General features: G+C 52.7%; 1 protein-coding gene across 2 annotated transcripts in view; it reads right to left on the bottom strand.

The window, feature by feature from the left end:
- CELF5 (CUGBP Elav-like family member 5) overlaps positions 1-17,415 on the bottom strand; it is a 40,227-nt gene that overhangs the window by 9,504 nt on the left and 13,308 nt on the right. The window contains exons 3-6 of one of the 2 annotated variants that reach the window (XM_077191560.1): positions 12,787-12,838; positions 3,845-3,973; positions 3,207-3,286; positions 1,893-2,039 (exon numbers count right to left, since the gene is read on the bottom strand). In XM_077191560.1, the coding sequence (XP_077047675.1) occupies positions 1,893-2,039; positions 3,207-3,286; positions 3,845-3,973; positions 12,787-12,838 (408 nt within the window). The remainder of the gene's footprint in view (positions 1-1,892; positions 2,040-3,206; positions 3,287-3,844; positions 3,974-12,786; positions 12,839-17,415) is intronic. The other variant, XM_054650090.2, reaches the window with a different exon arrangement.

Genomic DNA, 17,415 nt, shown 5'->3' with positions numbered 1-17,415 from the left:
ACACACTTAAAATGCATTTGGCAGTTGTTGGGGAATCTTTGAGGATTGAGCCAACAATTGAGAAGCTGTTCCTCCTCTGCCATGTGAATGAAAGGAAGGCACACCAAGGAGCTGCTGAAGCCAGAGGAGAAGGTGTCCACATACACAAGAAGAACAGATTTATTTGCACTCCCCCCTAGGAAATTACTTCCAGTAACAGAATCTACTTTTGACTTCTTTGTCCACACAAGAACCTCTTGTACCTTGAGCAAGTTCTGAGCCTCCTTCCATGGGCTTTACACTTGGCAGCAGAGACCTGAAAATGACACTCACCAAGGAGGCTCAAACAATGCTCCACCACAGCTGATCTGGGACTTGTTGAGTTTGGGACCTACCTGGAACATCAATGGCAATTGCCAGCATCCTCCAGGGCAAGGAGGTTCTCTCACTAAACCCCAAAGCACAGCCAGGCTGCTGAAACACCTCTGGCTCTCTGCTCCCTCTCCAGCACTTTGCAAACTCCCACTGGCCAAGGGAGAGAACCTGGGAGCCAAGGACAGCACTGGGGGCACTTCCAGGGCCCTCCTGGGAATTTCAGCAGAGAAATGAACTCCTGAAGCTGGGTCCAGAGCTCTCCTGCTGCTCCAAACCCAGAGAGACACCTTTGTGTCCCAGAGCCAGAGAAGGGTTCACAGGTTGGTATTGCAGGAACCAATGCTCTGAGCTCTCCTCATAACAAGACACAAAGGAAATGGGTCATGACTGACCTGTTCCCAACACCTCCAACAACATCAGAGAAATCCCAGGCTCGCTTTGAGGAGGCCCCAGCTCTCCCAGGCAGCCTCCTTGCTCTGTGACTCTGTTTTGGCTTTCCCCTTGACTCAAGACTCAGCCTGTCTCACACTTTTTGAGGATTTTTTTCCTTCCTTTCCTTTTACTTTCCACTGGGTTTGGTTCTCCTATTTTTCCCCCTGAGGCACTGACCTCACACTGACTCTTTCTCCTCCTGTGCCATCCCCATCTTTGCTCTCCCTTCTGGAGGAGAGATCCCAGGGTTCACACCTGTTCCAGACTGCAATGCAAGATGTTTTCTCTTACCATCTGTATGGCAGATTATCTTTTGTCAAGTGGGCAGTTTGCCTTATCTCTCTCTCTGAGTGACCACAGTCACTCCTCCCTCAGGAGGGGACATCTGCTGATAACAGCCACTGAATGTCCCTGCATGGCTGATAAGAGCTACAGCATCCCATTGGGAGATGGGAGCCCAGGGGGAGGAGCCAAGCATTCCTGCCTGGATATAATCTGGAGATTCTGGAACACCAGCACAGCTTCTGCACTGGATTTCCCAGAGGAACAGCAGCTGCCTCTGCCACTGGATCTCCAGAGGAAGATTCCACCCTTCTCCAGGATCCCTGCTCCAGCAGAACCAGCCCTGACACTGCAGGAGGGCTGAGCCACAATTCCAATGGTTCTGCTGCCAACACCCTGACCCACAGGGTGTCAGGTTGGGTTCTGACTCTGGCAGTGTTGTTTTAGTTCACTGCATTGTTTATTTTATCCTTTTATTTTCTCTTCCCTATTAAAGAACTGTTATTTCCTGCTCCCATATTTTTTGCCTGAGAGCCCCTTAATTTAAAATTTACAGCAATTCAGAGCGATGGGGAGGGTTCACATTCTCCATTTCAGGGGAGGCTCCTGCCTTCCTTAGCAGCCTCCTGTCTTTCCAAACCAAGACAACATCTTTGCTGTTCCCTTACCCCTCCCTCCATTTCCAGCAGAAAAACCACACAAAATTTCTGCAAGACGAGGCAGCTGAGTGCTGAAAGGAGGCAGCTGAGTGCTGAAAGGAGGCAGCCAGCTGCTGGGGAGCTCTCCCAGGGGCTGCATTCCCCCCTTCCCCCGTGGATACTCACAGCCTGCGCATAGGCGCTGTATGGGCTGAACGGCAGGGAGAGAGATGGAGTGAGAATGCCCAGCTGCCCCACCATTTGCTGCATACGGCGCAGGGTCCTCTCCTTATCTGTGTCAGCAAACTTCACCACTAGACTGGAGGAGGCACCCTAGGCACAGAGAGAGGAGACAGAGGAGGCAGGAGAGAAGGAAGAGGCGTGGGACAGCCAGAGCGGTCAGGCAAGGGAGGACGGGGCAGGACAGGCAGCAGAGAGGAGTGGGAAGAGGAGCAGAAGAGCAAATATTGGTGTGGAAGTGCTGGGGAGCTGCCTGGAACCTGGGCTGTGCCTTTCCCCATCTGTCTGTCCATCCAGCCCTTCCCTCTCACACCCTTCACCTCACACAGCTGCCTATGGATGCACACATCCCTGGCTGTGCTCAGCAGGTGATGGTGCAGCCAGGAACACCCAGGGCATCGATGGCCACAAGCACCACCATGAGCTTGGCTGGACAGGCAGAGCAGCTCCTGGTAGCTGGGAATTCCCTGGCTGCAGCAGGGCACTGTCCTGTCCCTGAGGTGCCCCAAATTCAGGTTGGACATTGCCAGAGCAGCTCCTGGCTGCAGCAGGGCACTGTCCTGTCCCTGAGGTGCCCCAAATTCAGGTTGGACATTGCCAGAGCAGCTCCTGGGAATTCCCTGGCTGCAGCAGGGCACTGTTCTGTCCCTGAGGTGCCCCAAATTCAGGTTGGACATTGCCAGAGCAGCTCCTGGGAATTCCCTGGCTGTAGCAGGTCACTGTCCTGTCCCTGAGGTGCCCCAAATTCAGGTTGGACATTGCCAGAGATGAGGCCACAGCTGCAGCTCCACTTGCACAGCTCCAGCCACACAACCCCACACAGGCAGAAAGGGTTCCCACCCACACCCAGCCCATCCCAGGGGTCTCCTCTACTGCCTAAATCAGAGGAGCCCAGGAGTGCTCAGACACTGAAGCCCTGACCACCCATGTTGGCTGAACTGTCAGCTTTCACCCTGCTCAGTTTTGAACAAGCAGCTGTTTCCAAGACAAAAGCATGGCCTGATTTTTGGCTCTCTTTTTATTCAGCTTTTACAGCTGTGAGTGCTGTCCCTCCCAGTCTGGAGGAACACAGGCACAAAGAGCAGCCCAAGGGACAGGATGGTCACTGAGTGGAGCACACACAAACCCACACAGCTCCCAGCCACACCAGACACTGCTGCTGAACCTGCTGTGGTTTTCTGGAGAGCGTGGGGAGGTCCCTGGAACAGGGAAATGGGACAAGGATTAGGAAGAGGGAAGGTCCCCTGGCCTTATACTCACGGGCATTGTCTGGCTGCCATGGAGGGCGTGGATTGCTGCCTGAGCCTCTGTGTGAGATGAGAACTTTACAAAAGCACAGCCTGGAAAGGGACAGAAAGAGCACAGGAGATTGCAGTGACAGGAGTGCTGTGAAAGTGCCATCACTCAAGAGACAGTGTCTGTATCTCAGGTAAGGCAAAGGAAAGCCACCCCAAGGAAGCAGGGAACAAAAAGGATGCCTCATCCCAAGTCCTCTAGCCTGGAAAAAAGAGGAAGGGTCTCAAATTATTACTTCAATGATATATTCTACAGATGATGACACCATCTCCACCCTTGCCCCTGATCACCTCTTCCCCAAATCCTCTGTGGACTGGGTACAAACACTGCAACCTGCAGCCCCAGCTGGGCAGGAGAGGCTCGTGAGTGACCCTGAGAGCTCAGCTACTCACCCTGCCCTGCCTCCCTCCTGCTCCCTCAGCCTCTGCCCACCCTCCCCAGTCCCTCCTGGCAGCACAGGGATCCTGCCCTGCTCCCTATTCCTGCCTGTTTTAGGGGTTCCCTAAACACAGGGAGGGGAATGAGTGTCCCAAGGGGAAGGTGAGGCTGGTGAGCACCACCCAGGGCAGGGACAGAGGGCAGGACACACAGAGGGTTCACACCTTTGCTGTTCCCATCGGGTCCACGGAGCACCGTGCATTCATCAATGACCCCGAACGGTTCAAAGAGCCGGAGCACGTCATCCTCAGACTGCTGCTTATTTAACATGCCCACAAAGAGCTTCCTGTCCCCTAGGGGCAAACACAGAAACATCAACCTGCTATGAGGCTTGCAGTCCAGAGCAGGAGGAGAGGAACACTTCTGCACAGAACAGCCTGCTGTTAAAAACATGCCTGCCATGGAAATGGGTTGCTGTTGGCTGAAATGCTTCCAGGGCTGAAAATGCAGGGTTTGCCCAAGCTTCTCACACCTTCAAGGGTTTGTGTGGCTTCCCCTGTCCTACCCTCCCCAATGGAAAACAAAGGATTAATAATTTCCTTTCATTCATTAGCCTTTTCCTTTGAAATGATAGTAATAATCCAAAAGAAATGATAGTAAGAAAATCTGTCTGGGCAATCCCATTTCTACTGATCAGCAGGTGAAGTCCAACAGGTGCCTTGGGTAACACAGCAGGGAGATGCATTCCAGGACCTTTGACTTCTGTTTCCTTTTTCTTGTCTCCAAGCCACCATTTCCTTAGCTGCCATGTAACCAAGCACCTCAATTTCCACCTGCCCTTCCCCACTCCAACCTAACCAGCTGTCTCCCAAAGCCTGGGATAAATTCTGGCATAAACCTGGGTCCTAACCTGCCTCACTGTGGGATCATCCAAATCCTACAGCTGGGTGAAGACCATGATCTTTGACTTCTCTTTCCTTTTCCTTCTCTCCAAGCCACCATTTCCTTAGCTGCCATGTAACCAAGCACCTCAATTTCCATCTGCCCTTCCCCACTCCAACCTAATCTCCCAAAGCCTGGGATAAATTCTGGCATAAACCTGGGTCCCAATCTGCCTCACTGTGGGATCATCCAAATCCTACAGATGAGCTCCATGGTCCCTGCTCCCCTCTCTCCACTGTGCACCCATGTCACACTGGCAGGGAGCTGGAAGAGTGACCATATCCAGGACGTTGAGCTCAGCCTCCTCCTGGGTTCCTCCTCAGAGAGAGGAGTGAGGATTATGGTTTTGTTGGGATGGGTAAGTGTGGAGGCAAGGAAGGGGCAGAGCGCCTTTCCTCACTCCCTCCCCACCCCAGCACCCACAGGAGCCCATCCCATGCCTGGTGCTGCCCAGCCAAGCACAAACACAACCACAGCAGGGTTTGGGGCAGCATCCTCCCCAGCCTGATGTCAACAGCAGTAAAACAGCACAACACCAAAATCCCAGCCTCAGTTTTAGCCAGGAAAGCAGAGCCAACCCTCCCCCAGTGGCCCAGATCCGGGTGGGGAGACAGGACCCACAGGAGGGGACGTGTCAGGAGGTGGCTCTGGAGCAGCAGTGCCAGAGGATTCCTTATTGTTAGCGACAGGATCAGAGGGGCTGGCTCCACACACAGCAATGCAATGTGACAGGGGCAACAGCAAGGGAGCTGCTCTCTGCCTCAGAGTGCACTGACCTGAAAAACAACAGGTCTTGGAGCTACAGCAGCACTGCAGCTCCAGGGCAGAGCTGGGGAGGGATGCCAGGCCAGGATGGCACATGACACATGCACACAGCCCCTGTGTCACCCTGCTCACAGGGGTCCCAGGATGAGGGAAGAGATGAGGATCTGACCCCATGTTTCAGGAGGCTGATTTATTATTTTATGATATATATTGTATTAAAACTATACTAAAAGAATAGAAGAAAGGATTTCATCAGAAGGCTGGCTAAGAATAGAAAAGGAAAGAAGAATCATAATAAAGGTTTGTGGCTCAGACAGAGTCTGAACCAGCTGGGCTGTGATTGGCCATTAATTAGAAACAACCACATGAGCCCAATCCCAGATGCACCTGTTGCATTCCACAGCAGCAGATAACCATGGTTTACATTTTGTTCCTGAGGCCTCTCAGCTTCTCAGGAAGAAAAATCCTAAGGAAAGGATTTTCCATAAAAGATGGCTGTGACACCCCTGCCCTGCTCCTCCTGGCTCAGGGGAGGGTCCCCACACCAGGTAAGGAAGGGAGGAACCCTCCCTGCTGCTCAGCCAGGTACAGACTCACTCAGCACACACAGGCAGGACCTTCAGTGCCATGGGTCCTTCACAGCACAGCAGATGCACACAAGCAGCACTAAGGGACTCCCACAGCCCTGGAACAGATTTGTACAGCCCCAGCCCCTGGGAATGCCTTCCAGAATGGAATTCCTCAGTGAGCAGGAGGAATGTGCAGACAGCACAGGAGTCACCTCAGCCTGCCCCAGAGCCCCAGCACCAGCTCTGGTGTAGCCCCAGGCAGACATGTGCCATCAAGTGTTAGAAATGGCTCTCAACCCACTCCCAAGCAGGTACTCCTGATTTATAGAACTAGAAGTAGTTGAAATATATCGCTTTGCAGATTTTTTTACAGGCCAGGTTTCCCAGTTTCCCCATTTTCATGAACCCCTGGGTAACTACATCCATGGGAATTTCATCCCTTTCTGTTTTCCTTGTGATTCTTTCTACATTCCCCCCTGCACCTGCATGGCACTGGCTGCCTTTGCAGGCATTCTTTCAGCTGATTGAGTCCATTCAAATTGGTGATGCCCAATAATCCCCAGCCCAGGCACAGGAGCTGATAAAGCAGCTGCTGTTCAGCTGCCTTCTGAGCAGGGAGGCAGCACCTGCCCCACAAGGGCCAGCTCAGGAGGGCTGGTGGTCAAACCAACCAGAAAACAGCACACAGAGAAGGTGAAAAATCAGATTGGAACAGAGGGGGTGAACAAAAAAAGGGACTGGGCAGGAAGAGATTGGCTGGGCAGTGAAGAGGAGCATGGAAACCAAAGGAGCAGCAGCTCTGCAGGGTGACTGAGATCACCTGGTGCCAGATGTGAGCCCAGCCTGGCCATGGCAGGGACACTGGAGCTCTGGAAGGTTCCTCCTTGCTCTACCCTGAATCTCCACTGCAGCTACAGCCAGGCCTTCATTGATATGCTGCAGCCTTTGGGGGGCAAACATGGAGAGAGCTCCTTAAAAAATCATCAGCACAAGGGAGAAATACATTGGGGAACACCTGCACCGACTTTGGGTGCTGTGCAATAATCCTCTGGTCCTGGAATTTGCAGGGACATAACTGTGGGCCAAGATCTGACAGCCAGAACTGCACCTGATGGTTTTGCTTTTCTCTTCAGGGACCCCTGGCTGGCTGGGGCAGGGGGTGCTGAGATGTTTTATCCCACACCCCTTGCAATCAAATCAACATCAAATTACAAGTTACTCATGATTTTCTCCTCCAGAGCCCCCCTCAGGTTTCCTGGGTAATTCCTGTGGTTTCTCCCTCACACCATTTCTGTTGAAACAAAAGCATTTTTCTTTACCCTGCCCTGTGGGAAAAATCCACTGAAACAGTGACTGCCCCATCCCTGCAGCTTTACAGGGTCTTCTGCTGCCTGACAGGGCTCACTAACAGAACCTTTTGGAAGTTCTGCCTCCATGTGGGAATTTCAGCTTTCCTTTTTGGAATTTGGAAGAAAAAAGAAAGAAAAAAGAGCCAGTCTTCCTGGCTATGCACAGGTTAAAACTGTGACACCTTAGGGACTCAAGCTGTAACTATAAATACACAAATAATACAAATATAAATACACACACCTATGGGTCTGGAAAATTTTCTGAATAAGAAGAGCAATAGTAAAGGGAATGGAATCACTGACAATATAAGATTTTTCATAGTGAATATCCTGCTTCTGAAGATCACCTGAAGGAAAATGATCCAGGCTGCTCCCTTTGGATGCCTCTGCAGCAGCTGGGGACCTCTGCAAGGGCTTTTCTGCTGCTGACCCCTAATCCCTGCACCCTGGAGCCCAACCCATGATCAGGGATCCTCTGGATTCCTCAGCTTCCAAGCAGGGCTGTTCTCCCACAGCATCCAGGCTGACTCATCCCTCACAGCAGGGCTGGAATGCTGCAAACCTTCCACCTGAGCTGTGATCCCAAATCCCTTCCACCTGAGCTGTGATCCCAAATCCCTTCCACCTGAGCTGTGATCCTAAAACCACCCATCCTGAACCCTCTGGCACTCTCAGGGCTGTTCCCAAACCCTTTGGCACTCTCAGAGCTGATCCCAAATTCCCTGGCATTCTCAGGGGCTGATTCCAAACCTTCTGGCATTCTCAGGGACCCCCTGGCACTCTCAGGGCCGATCCCAAACCCTCTGGGACTCTCAGGGCTGACCCCAAACCCCCTGGGACTCTCAGGGCCGACCCCAAACCCTCTGGCACTCTCAGGGCCAATCCCAAAGCCCCTGGCACTCTCAGAGCTGTTCCCAAACCCTCTGGCACTCTCAGGCCTGATCCCAAACCCTCTGGGACTCTCAGGGACCCTCTGGCACTCTCAGGGCCAATCCCAAACCCTCTGGCACTCTCAGGGCCAATCCCAAACCCTCTGGCACTCTCAGGGGCTGATCCCAAACCCTCTGGGACTCTCAGGGACCCTCTGGCACCCTCAGAGCTGTTCCCAAATCCCCTGGCACTCTCAGGGCCAATCCCAAACCCTCTGGCACTCTCAGCCATCACTTCCATGGTTCTCCAGCTCCCCACAGGAATTCCTGCAGCACTGGAAGCTCTCCTCTCCCCTCCTGCTGTTTTCCCCTTCACTTTCTCTACATCTCCTGCTTTTCACCCTCTGATTGGCGATTTCCCGAGCTGTCCAGCGAGCAGGGAAATTCACTGTGAGCTCTGACTGTCGAGTTCCCATGGCAACGTGCTCAGGAGGGGCCAGCACAGAGCACGGAGCTGCTGATGGAGGTTCCAGGGAGCAATCCAGGGGCTGAGGCTGGGTTCTGGCACCAAGAGAGAGCACACGAGCTCTGGACACAAAGCCAGTGAATTCAGGTTACCAGGGAGAGAGGGAAGGCAGCTCCTGATGTGGATGGGAGGCAGAAATCATGGAAGCAGACAATGCCTGGCCCAAAAACACAAGTCCCACTCTGAACTAATGCAGGAAACAACTTTTCCATGAAGGAAACAAATTTTCCATAGAATTCAGGGAGAGAGGGAAGGCAGCTCCTGCTGTGGATGGGATACAGAAATCTTGGAAGCAGAGAGAGTTTCTTTTTCCTGGGCAGTGCTGGAGGCTTGGGGTCCCTTCATGCCCATCACTGCAGTGCCCCAGACAAGCACACAAACCCCTCTGCCCCTCTCCTGGCACTCCAGGCTCCCAGAGACAGAGGGAAAAGCTGACAATGCCTGGTCCAAAACCACAAGCCCCACTCTGAACTAATGCAGGAAACAAGTTTCCAGCAAGAAACAAATTTTCCATAGAATTCAGGTTATCTGGGCAGCAGCAGGATCAGGGAGAGAGGGAAGGCAGATCCTGATGTGGATGGGATGCAGAAATCATGGAAGCTGACAATGTCTGGTCCAAAACCACAAGTCCCACTCTGAACTAATGCAGGAAACAACTTTTCCATGAAGGAAACAAATTTTCCATAGAATTCAGGTTATCTGGGCAGCAGCAGGATCAGGGAGAGGGGGAAGGCAGAACCTGCTGTGGATGGGATGCAGAAATCTTGGAAGCAGAGAGAGTTTCCTTGTGCCTGGGCAGTGCTGGAGGCTTGGGGTGCCCTCATGCCCATCACTGCAGTGCCCCAGACAAGCACACAAACCCCTCTGCCCCTCTCCTGGCACTCCAGGCTCCCAGAGACAGAGGGAAAAGCTGACAATGTCTGGTCCAAAAACACAAGCCCCACTCTGAACTAATGCAGGAAACAAGTTTTCCATGAAAGAAACAAATTTTCCATAGAATTCAGGGAGAGAGGGAAGGCAGCTCCTGCTGTGGATGGGAGGCAGAAATCTTGGAAGCAGAGAGAGTTTCCTTGTGCCTGGGCAGTGCTGGAGGCTTGGGGTGCCCTCATGCCCATCACTGCAGTGCCCCAGACAAGCACACAAACCCCTCTGCCCCTCTCCTGGCACTCCAGGTTCCCAGAGACAGAGGGAAAAGCTGACAATGCCTGGCCCAAAAACACAAGTCCCACTCTGAACTAATGCAGGAAACAACTTTTCTGTAGGGAATTTCTTCACTGAGCATCCAGATATTCCCACACAGCCCCTGCAGGGCTGGGCCAGAACTGCCCCTTTGGTAGAAAAATGAGCATTTCTCAGACCTCAAGAGGTAAATTCTGGTGTTCCAACTTCATGTTCTTAATTCAGGGTGATTCACTTGGGAAATGTCAGTCCCTGGTGAGTACAAATGAGGTTCCCTTCAAGGGTAATGCAGAGCAGTGCCTCACTGAGGCATGCAGATACTCCTTGATAAATTCCTACTATTCCTTGATAAATTCCTACTATTCCTTGATAAATTCCTACTATTCCCTGATAAATTCCTACTCCAGACACTTCTGCCCTGCCCCAAACCTTTCTTTCACCTCCTGCCAGTGTGGGGTTATTGCCACAGGGATATTGCTCTTCCCATATCTGCAAAGTTGTTCAGCCACTCCTCTGACAGGTGGAGCATGGGGACAGAATCATTTCAGGAGAGAAATCTGTCTCAGACAAACACAGGGTGCTGCTCCTGCCTCAGGAAAAAATCCAGTTTGCCATGGATCCTGTGGGAGCTGCAAGGAGCCTGCAGGGAGGTGCTCAGACCCCAGAGGTTTCTGTTCTTGTCCATGGGAAGCAGAGTTGATGCTCTGACATTTGCAACCATCAGGGAATGTGGCACTTTTCATAAACCTGGAGATTTCAGAGTCCAGTGCCTTGGCCAAAAGCTTGTTCCTAAATCTGCACCCTGGGTTTTTAACCTGTTCCAGCTTGATTGGACAGAGGCATCAGAGATGTCACATCCCAACCCTTCATACCAGGTGGGTGTGTAGAGAAGAGCCCCCACCAGGTAAAAAAGAGATGCAGAGATGGCCTCAGCCCTGATTCGACACCAGAGACTCCAGAGCTGCACTCACAGACACATAAACCTCTTTGTTTTTGATCAGGGTGGGAGGGGAAGGACTGAAGCCAATGGCTGAACCCAGAGGCAATGTGAGGTGTCAGTGAGAAGCCAGCCCTCCCCACATCACCCACTGCAGGTCTCTAAAGGATCTCTCATCCATTCTTAACATCATTTCCAACAGTGAGACTGAAACACCCTGAAGATTCTGGTCTCTTTTTATTGCCCACAGCACAGATAAGGACCTTAAATTCAACCCTAAACCAAGGGGCTGAAGTAAAATGCCCAGACTTCAGTAAAACTTAGGTGTACAAGTAAACAACCAAAAGTTACAGATTCTATCTGATTTAAACAGATTTTTTTTTAAAGGAGTATCACACAACCAGAAATACAAACATTCAGATAAAATATTATAAATATATCTCATGATCTTGACAGTGAGAGTCACTACAAACTGTTTGGGAATGTGAAACAAAAGCCTTCCAAATCTAAATGAAATGCTGTCCCACAGCACAAACAGCAGCACACAAACCCTGCCCTGGCCCCTACAAAACTGCTCTCAGGGGCAGCATTAACAACACAGGGCATGGAATGGAGAGAAAAGGAGAAGAAACAGATCAGTAAAGCAAGGAAAAGAAGCAAAATGAGTTAATGGATCTGGAAAGGGCTGAAGTTGCAAACCTTCTCCACCTGGAGGAGGCATTTGAGCTGCTGAGAGCTCCCCATTAAATTACCAGATTCTCTTGTTCCCAACCTTCCAGCTCTGAACTTCTCAGTAAATGCTGCTCTGCCCAAGCTGTCCCCTGCAGGCTGACAGCACCTCCATCTCAGGATCCTTTCCCTTCAGACATTATTTCCCCATCATGTGATCTTTTCTGCAACAGCATTTTGGCCTTGACAATGTGCTGGGGGCTGCTGCAGGACTGAGACAGCTCAGCAGTGATGGGGGAGGCAGTGGAGGGAGCTGCAGACAGGAGAATCAGCTGCAGACCAGTGAGCTGAACACATTAAAAAGCCAGTTCTGCTGCAGGGATGGATCTGCCTCTTATTGGGCTGAGCAGGTGTAGGAATGAAGGAATCTGTTCCCAAAGGCTGCAGGAGCCCCAGTGCCACACAGTAATGTCCTGGGGAAGACATTACCAGGATGATGGCACCCTCAGATAGCTGGGAAAGTGCTGGGGAAGATGAAACAGGAAAGCCTTACAAATATGATTGCCTGGCAAAAGATTTTGAGAATATGGAAACTATAAGTGAGATTGAAATGAAAGCAAGCTTTGAGATCCCTCAGTTACTGAACAACTGGAAAACAATGGCATGGCTGGCTGAAGGTGATCCCCTTTTGATGGAACAACACCCTCTGCTTGCAGACAGGCCCAAGGGTCAGAGCAGACCCTGCCAGCTTGGCAGAAGGGGCCCAAAGAGGAGTTTTTAGGGTTTAAAATGTAGCACAGTATGGTAATGTAGTGATTCTTATAGGCTGTATGGAAATGCTATAGGATTTGTATCTTGTACTAGATTGGTTAGTGAGAATCAGAATATTCAACACAGAAGAAGATTTATTGTATTGGAACGGAAACTTCGCACTTTTACCTCTTGTCTCTTGCTTCTTGTCTTTTATTCTCTTACCCCCTTTACTCTTACCCTTTTACTCTCTCACCCTCTCTGCCCCTCTCTTCTCTCAGTCCTGCTCCAAGCTGTGCCTGGCAGCTCCCAGCAGGGCCCTGCACCCAGGCCCTTTGCAATGAACCCCAAGTTCCTGGCCTGGCTGCAGAGATCTCTCATCTCCATCCATCCCACCCCTGATGCTCCTGCAGGAAAGAGTGGAGGGGGCAGTGACACCATCACCCTCAGGACCTGCTGTGTCCCTGCACTGCCCTCCTGCCCCCCAGCTCTCTGCCACACTCAGACCCCTCCTCACACAGAGCAAGGCAGAGTCAGGACCCTGTGCCTCACTTCCTGGTCCCCCTCACAAGCACAGGGCCACCAAAGGAGAAGCAAGGAGAGATGACAACTACCTCCACGGCTCTCGCTGTCCGCAGGCTTCACCTGGATCGGGCGTGCCATCTGCAAGGGAACAGAAATGCAGAGGTTATTGCTTGGCCCAGTGCCCAGCACAGGCTGCTGAAGGCACTGGCAACAGGGCACAGGAAGGAGAGAGGCAGAAGGGAAACCAAGACATTGTGATGGCCAGCAGTACCCTTGAAGAAGGGAGCATTTTATTCCAAAAAGGAACCTGGCGCTTTCCCCCATTCAGCTCTCCTGGAAATGCCCACCATGCACAAAGCTCTGCCTCCTCAGCACCGAGAGGACTCTGAGGAAGCAGCTCAGCACCATGTGACTGGAGCCTGAGCAGTGGCCTGAGGTGAGACTGTGCCTGGAAGCTCTTCCTGTGTCTGCCCTGACTCAGTGCAGGCACGGCCACGTCACCCACCACGGACTGTCCTTGCAGCAGGGAGGAGGCACTGCCTGTGAACGTGGCCAGGAGCAGCACAGCAGGCAGGGCTCTGCTGCTCCCCCTTCCCCAGCCCTCACAGACACCAAAGAAGCTCTTGAGAACTTGGCCAGGAGCAGCAGAGCAAGCAGGGCTGTGCTGTTCCCCCTTCCCCAGCCCTCACACAGACACCAGAGCAGCTCTTGAGAAGGGCAGTGCTGCTCTCCAACATCTCTCATCTCTGGCCCTCAGGGGAAATGCTCAGGTTGGAAGTGGCAAAACTCCTCTTGTTTGGGTGTGGAGAAGAGGCTTTTCCTTCTCTTGCAGCCATTAGTGTCATCAGCAATAATCCAAGCACAAACAAGGCTGAAGGGTAGCTTAGCTCACATGCTTTGGGGACTCTCCAGGTAAGACAGAAGAAGCTGCATTAAGGAACACACAGCTTTAACTGTCTGCTTTGAAAAGCAGGGCAAAACTCATCTGCTGGCAGGGCTGTGTGTCCTGTGCTGCCCAGAGAGGCAGCTGACAAGCTGTAGCCTCCTTTCCCAGCTAGCAGGATCCAAGTGCACCAGAATATCCTCCAAGGAATGGTGCACAGGGCAGATTTCCACATTCACAGCACATCTCACTCCATGTCTCTCAGCATCACTCACAGAGGCTGACAGTGACCTGAATCAGTGACATTCATAATAAAAAACAATCAGAGTATTGCAGGCAAGGCCTGCACACGAGCTGCAGGTCCAGGCACAGTCTGCCCCCTCTTTTAGGAAACCCCTAAGGAGAAACAGCAACAAAACAGAAAATGAAATCAAGCCATAAAAGTCAACAACTGAGATGTGTTTAAAAGCCAGCATGAAATATGTGGAGGGCTGTGAGTCTCCAGAGTGGCCAGGAACCAGAGGCAGAGCTGGAGGAAACCTGTGAGGTGGCTCTGCAGTTCATAGGGCAGAGAGGCCAACCAGGAGGTGACACCTGGCATGGCATGGCACACAGCCTGGCACTGAGGGGCTCCTGGCATGGCATGGCATGGACACAGCCTGGCAGCTGAGGGCTCTGAAACTGTTTTCCTCTGGCTGATGGAACTCAGGCAGGAGGAGCAGAGGCTGGGAGCAGGCCCACACCATTCCTGCCCCAAGGATTGACCATGGAGCTGCTGAAAATGGCCCCAGGGATGGGCTGGCAGCTCCTCAGAGCAAGGCCAAGCTGCTGCCATGCTCCACCTCGACAGACAACAGCCCCAAGAGCTGCTGAATCATTCAGGGAAGAGGGAGAGGCTGCAGGTCCTTTCCCCACTCCTGCTCAGCTGCAGGGATCTGCAGAGCTCCTCATGTCCTGCTCTTGCTGCCATGTGGCCCCAGCCCCAGCAGCCCTTGGCTGAGCTGAGTGGGATGTGGGGCAGGGATTCAGGAGTCTGAGGTCAGAGATTGTTGTTGCACAAAGCCTCAATTTCCTTGCTGAGAGGCTGCTGTCAGTGCTCACGGTCCCTGGCACCCTGCCTGTGTGAGGCTGAGTGGGAGAGGGCAGGCAGCCCAGATGTGTGCTCAGAAGAGAGAGCTCCCTGCAGAGCCAGCAGAGGCAGCTGGCCACGTCACATCCAGGACATGGATTCCCCCAGCACCAAGGAATAGTTTTGTTTCTACCCAGGATGCAAAACCAGGGCTAAACTAACTGAACTGATGGGGAGGGAGATGAGGCACAGACTGAGATCTCAGCTTCTGTGAGGAAGCCAAAGCCCCAAAGCCATGTGGGGGTAGGAGGGGAGGCAGGGATGCTGTGCAAATGCAGGGCACACACATCCAGCACCTCCCTCCAGGGATGCAGGGGCTGAGGGAAGGATGGGGGCAGGAGAGGGGGAGGTTAAGTACCTGAGGCCATCTCCCTGTCCCCTCCCCCAACAGGGCTGTCACTCCAGCTCCCAGCACCTAGGATAAAGGAGGTGTTGTCATGGAAACGGTTATTCACCACATGGAACCTGACATTTGCAGTTGCCATGGAAACCAGCTCTTGGGGGCATTCCCTCTGCTTTGCACAAAAGAGACATTTTGATATCATCTCTGGGGAAGGGGCCCCCTCTCCCCATCTGTCCATCCCTGTCCTTTGCCCCGTGGCAGGGACGTGACCCCAGGGGTGGTGACCCCACCAAACCTGAAATCCTGGGGCAGTGCATCCCTCAGGGCCACTGAGCCAGTGAGGTGATGTGCCCACAGCTGGGCCCCAGCACAGTGCCCTGGCAGCCAGGTGGCAGTGCCAGCACAGCAATGGTGCAACCCCAGAGGCAGCTCCTGCCTGGGGCTACAAGAGGAGGCACAGCCAGCACCCCCAGCTATGGCCACAGCTCCTCTCCTGCCCACCTGAAACTGCACCTGCCTTGGGCACACAAAGAATTTCCCCCTGCCCGTATCAGATCAAGTCCTGCCCATTTCCAGAGGCTTTGCCAGCTCCAGGGACTTTGAGAGACACCCACCAAGCTGAGGTCGGGTCTCTGAGCTGGTCTTTATCTGCTCTGGAAGATTTGGGTAAAGAGAAGAAGAAAACAAGATACAAGAGATGTGTCCAGATGCTGAGGCTTGGAGAAGAGCAGCAGGGTTGTGTGGCAGCTTCTTCCTGAAACAGGAGGTGTCCCAGCTGAGGCAGAGGGAGCTCTCCTTGCACACAAGAGGCTTCCCTGAAGAAGGACACCACCACTCTCATTTGTTCATCTCACCAAAGATGAACAAATTATCAAAGGCCTCTCAAGAAGAGGGAGTCCACAGCAGCTTTAACTCAACCACCTTAAGGCCTTAAGAACTGTCCCTGGGAGATCCTAAATTCTGTTCACAGGTCTCAGACAAAGAGCTCTGTCCCCTACAGGACACACAGTAGGAAAGGTCAAGTTTCACCTCTCCTATTTGAGGGAGAAAGAGAGGAACAGGGCAGCAAGGAGGACCCACTTCTGGAAGTACAAATTCTCCTGGCCTCCAGTCATCACCTGAGGCTGCACAGTAATCAGAGAGCACACCTGAATAAGAAAATTGTATTTGTATATACCCAGCTGGGCCCAGAATCCAGCAGTCAGGATGTGCCTGCCCTGAATTCCCAGAGTGGAAAGACATGGATGCCTTTTACCACACAGGAACACAGAGGTGAGCACATGTGTAGGATGGAGAATTCCAGCAAATGATTCACGAGCCTGCACCTGCCTCACAAGCTGAGCTTCATCTTCCCTGTTCAATTATTCAGCTGAGCATTATTAGTCCTCATTTCTTAAGAATATCACATGAACATTTGGCACATGCTGTCAGGACACCATGGGCCCAATGTCCCCTGTGCCATCCCTCACCCTCACACCTCAGGGTCCTCCCTACCCACTGCTGCTGACACTGACAGGGCTGGCAGCTCCGTGACCCACTGCACTCAGGAAATCCTCTGGAGCAGCAGTGGGCACCAGATGGGCAGCAAAGCTCCTGCTCCAGCTTTTCCCTCACATTTCCCTCCTGGCTGGATGCACAACACAGCTGTCCCTGCTCTCAGCTCTCACAGAGGTTTCTCTGCCTGCACCACTGCCCCTCTCAGGAGCCTGCAGCCTTTGCTGGCTTTCTGGAGGGGTTCCTGGTGGGAAGCAATGGGGCAGCCAGCCTCAGGAGTGTCCCACAGCATCCATGTCCTGTGCAGCCCTCTGAGAACCGTGAGGAGACACCCACAGGGAGGTGACTGCAGCCCAGAGACTCCAGGGAAGGGGAAAGGCCTAAGAGGCCTTGCTGGGAGTGTCTGGATTACACCCACCCCAAATGCCAGGACTGGGCAGCACAGAGATCAGGAGTGTCCCACAGCATCCATGTCCTGTGCAGCCCTCTGAGAACTGTGAGGAGACACCCACAGGGAGGTGACTGCAGCCCAGAGACTCCAGGGAAGGGGAAAGGCCTAAGAGGCCTTGCTGGGAGTGTCTGGATTACACCCACCCCAAATGCCAGGACTGGGCAGCACAGAGAAGCAGGGAACCCTGCTCTGCCTGGGCTCCCCCTCTGCTTTTGAGGAGATGCTCCCCACCTTTGCAGCACTCTAGAGAACAAGAATCTGGCATCAGACATCCTGGCACTCCTAAAGTCAGGGGAAGCTTTGCTCTTGGTTTCACCAAGGCCAAAATGCACCACTTTTCTCACCACACCCCAAATAAAGACTTGTGGAGGTGAACTGGCTCCCCATGTTCAGTCAGTGCCCAGCAGGAGATGTC

The sequence above is a fragment of the Agelaius phoeniceus genome, chromosome 29 (genome assembly GCF_051311805.1).
Source record: "Agelaius phoeniceus isolate bAgePho1 chromosome 29, bAgePho1.hap1, whole genome shotgun sequence".
Lineage (NCBI taxonomy): Eukaryota > Metazoa > Chordata > Aves > Passeriformes > Icteridae > Agelaius > Agelaius phoeniceus.
The sequence above is the reverse complement of the archived record's forward strand: the minus strand, read 5'-3'. Positions and strand labels throughout refer to the sequence as shown.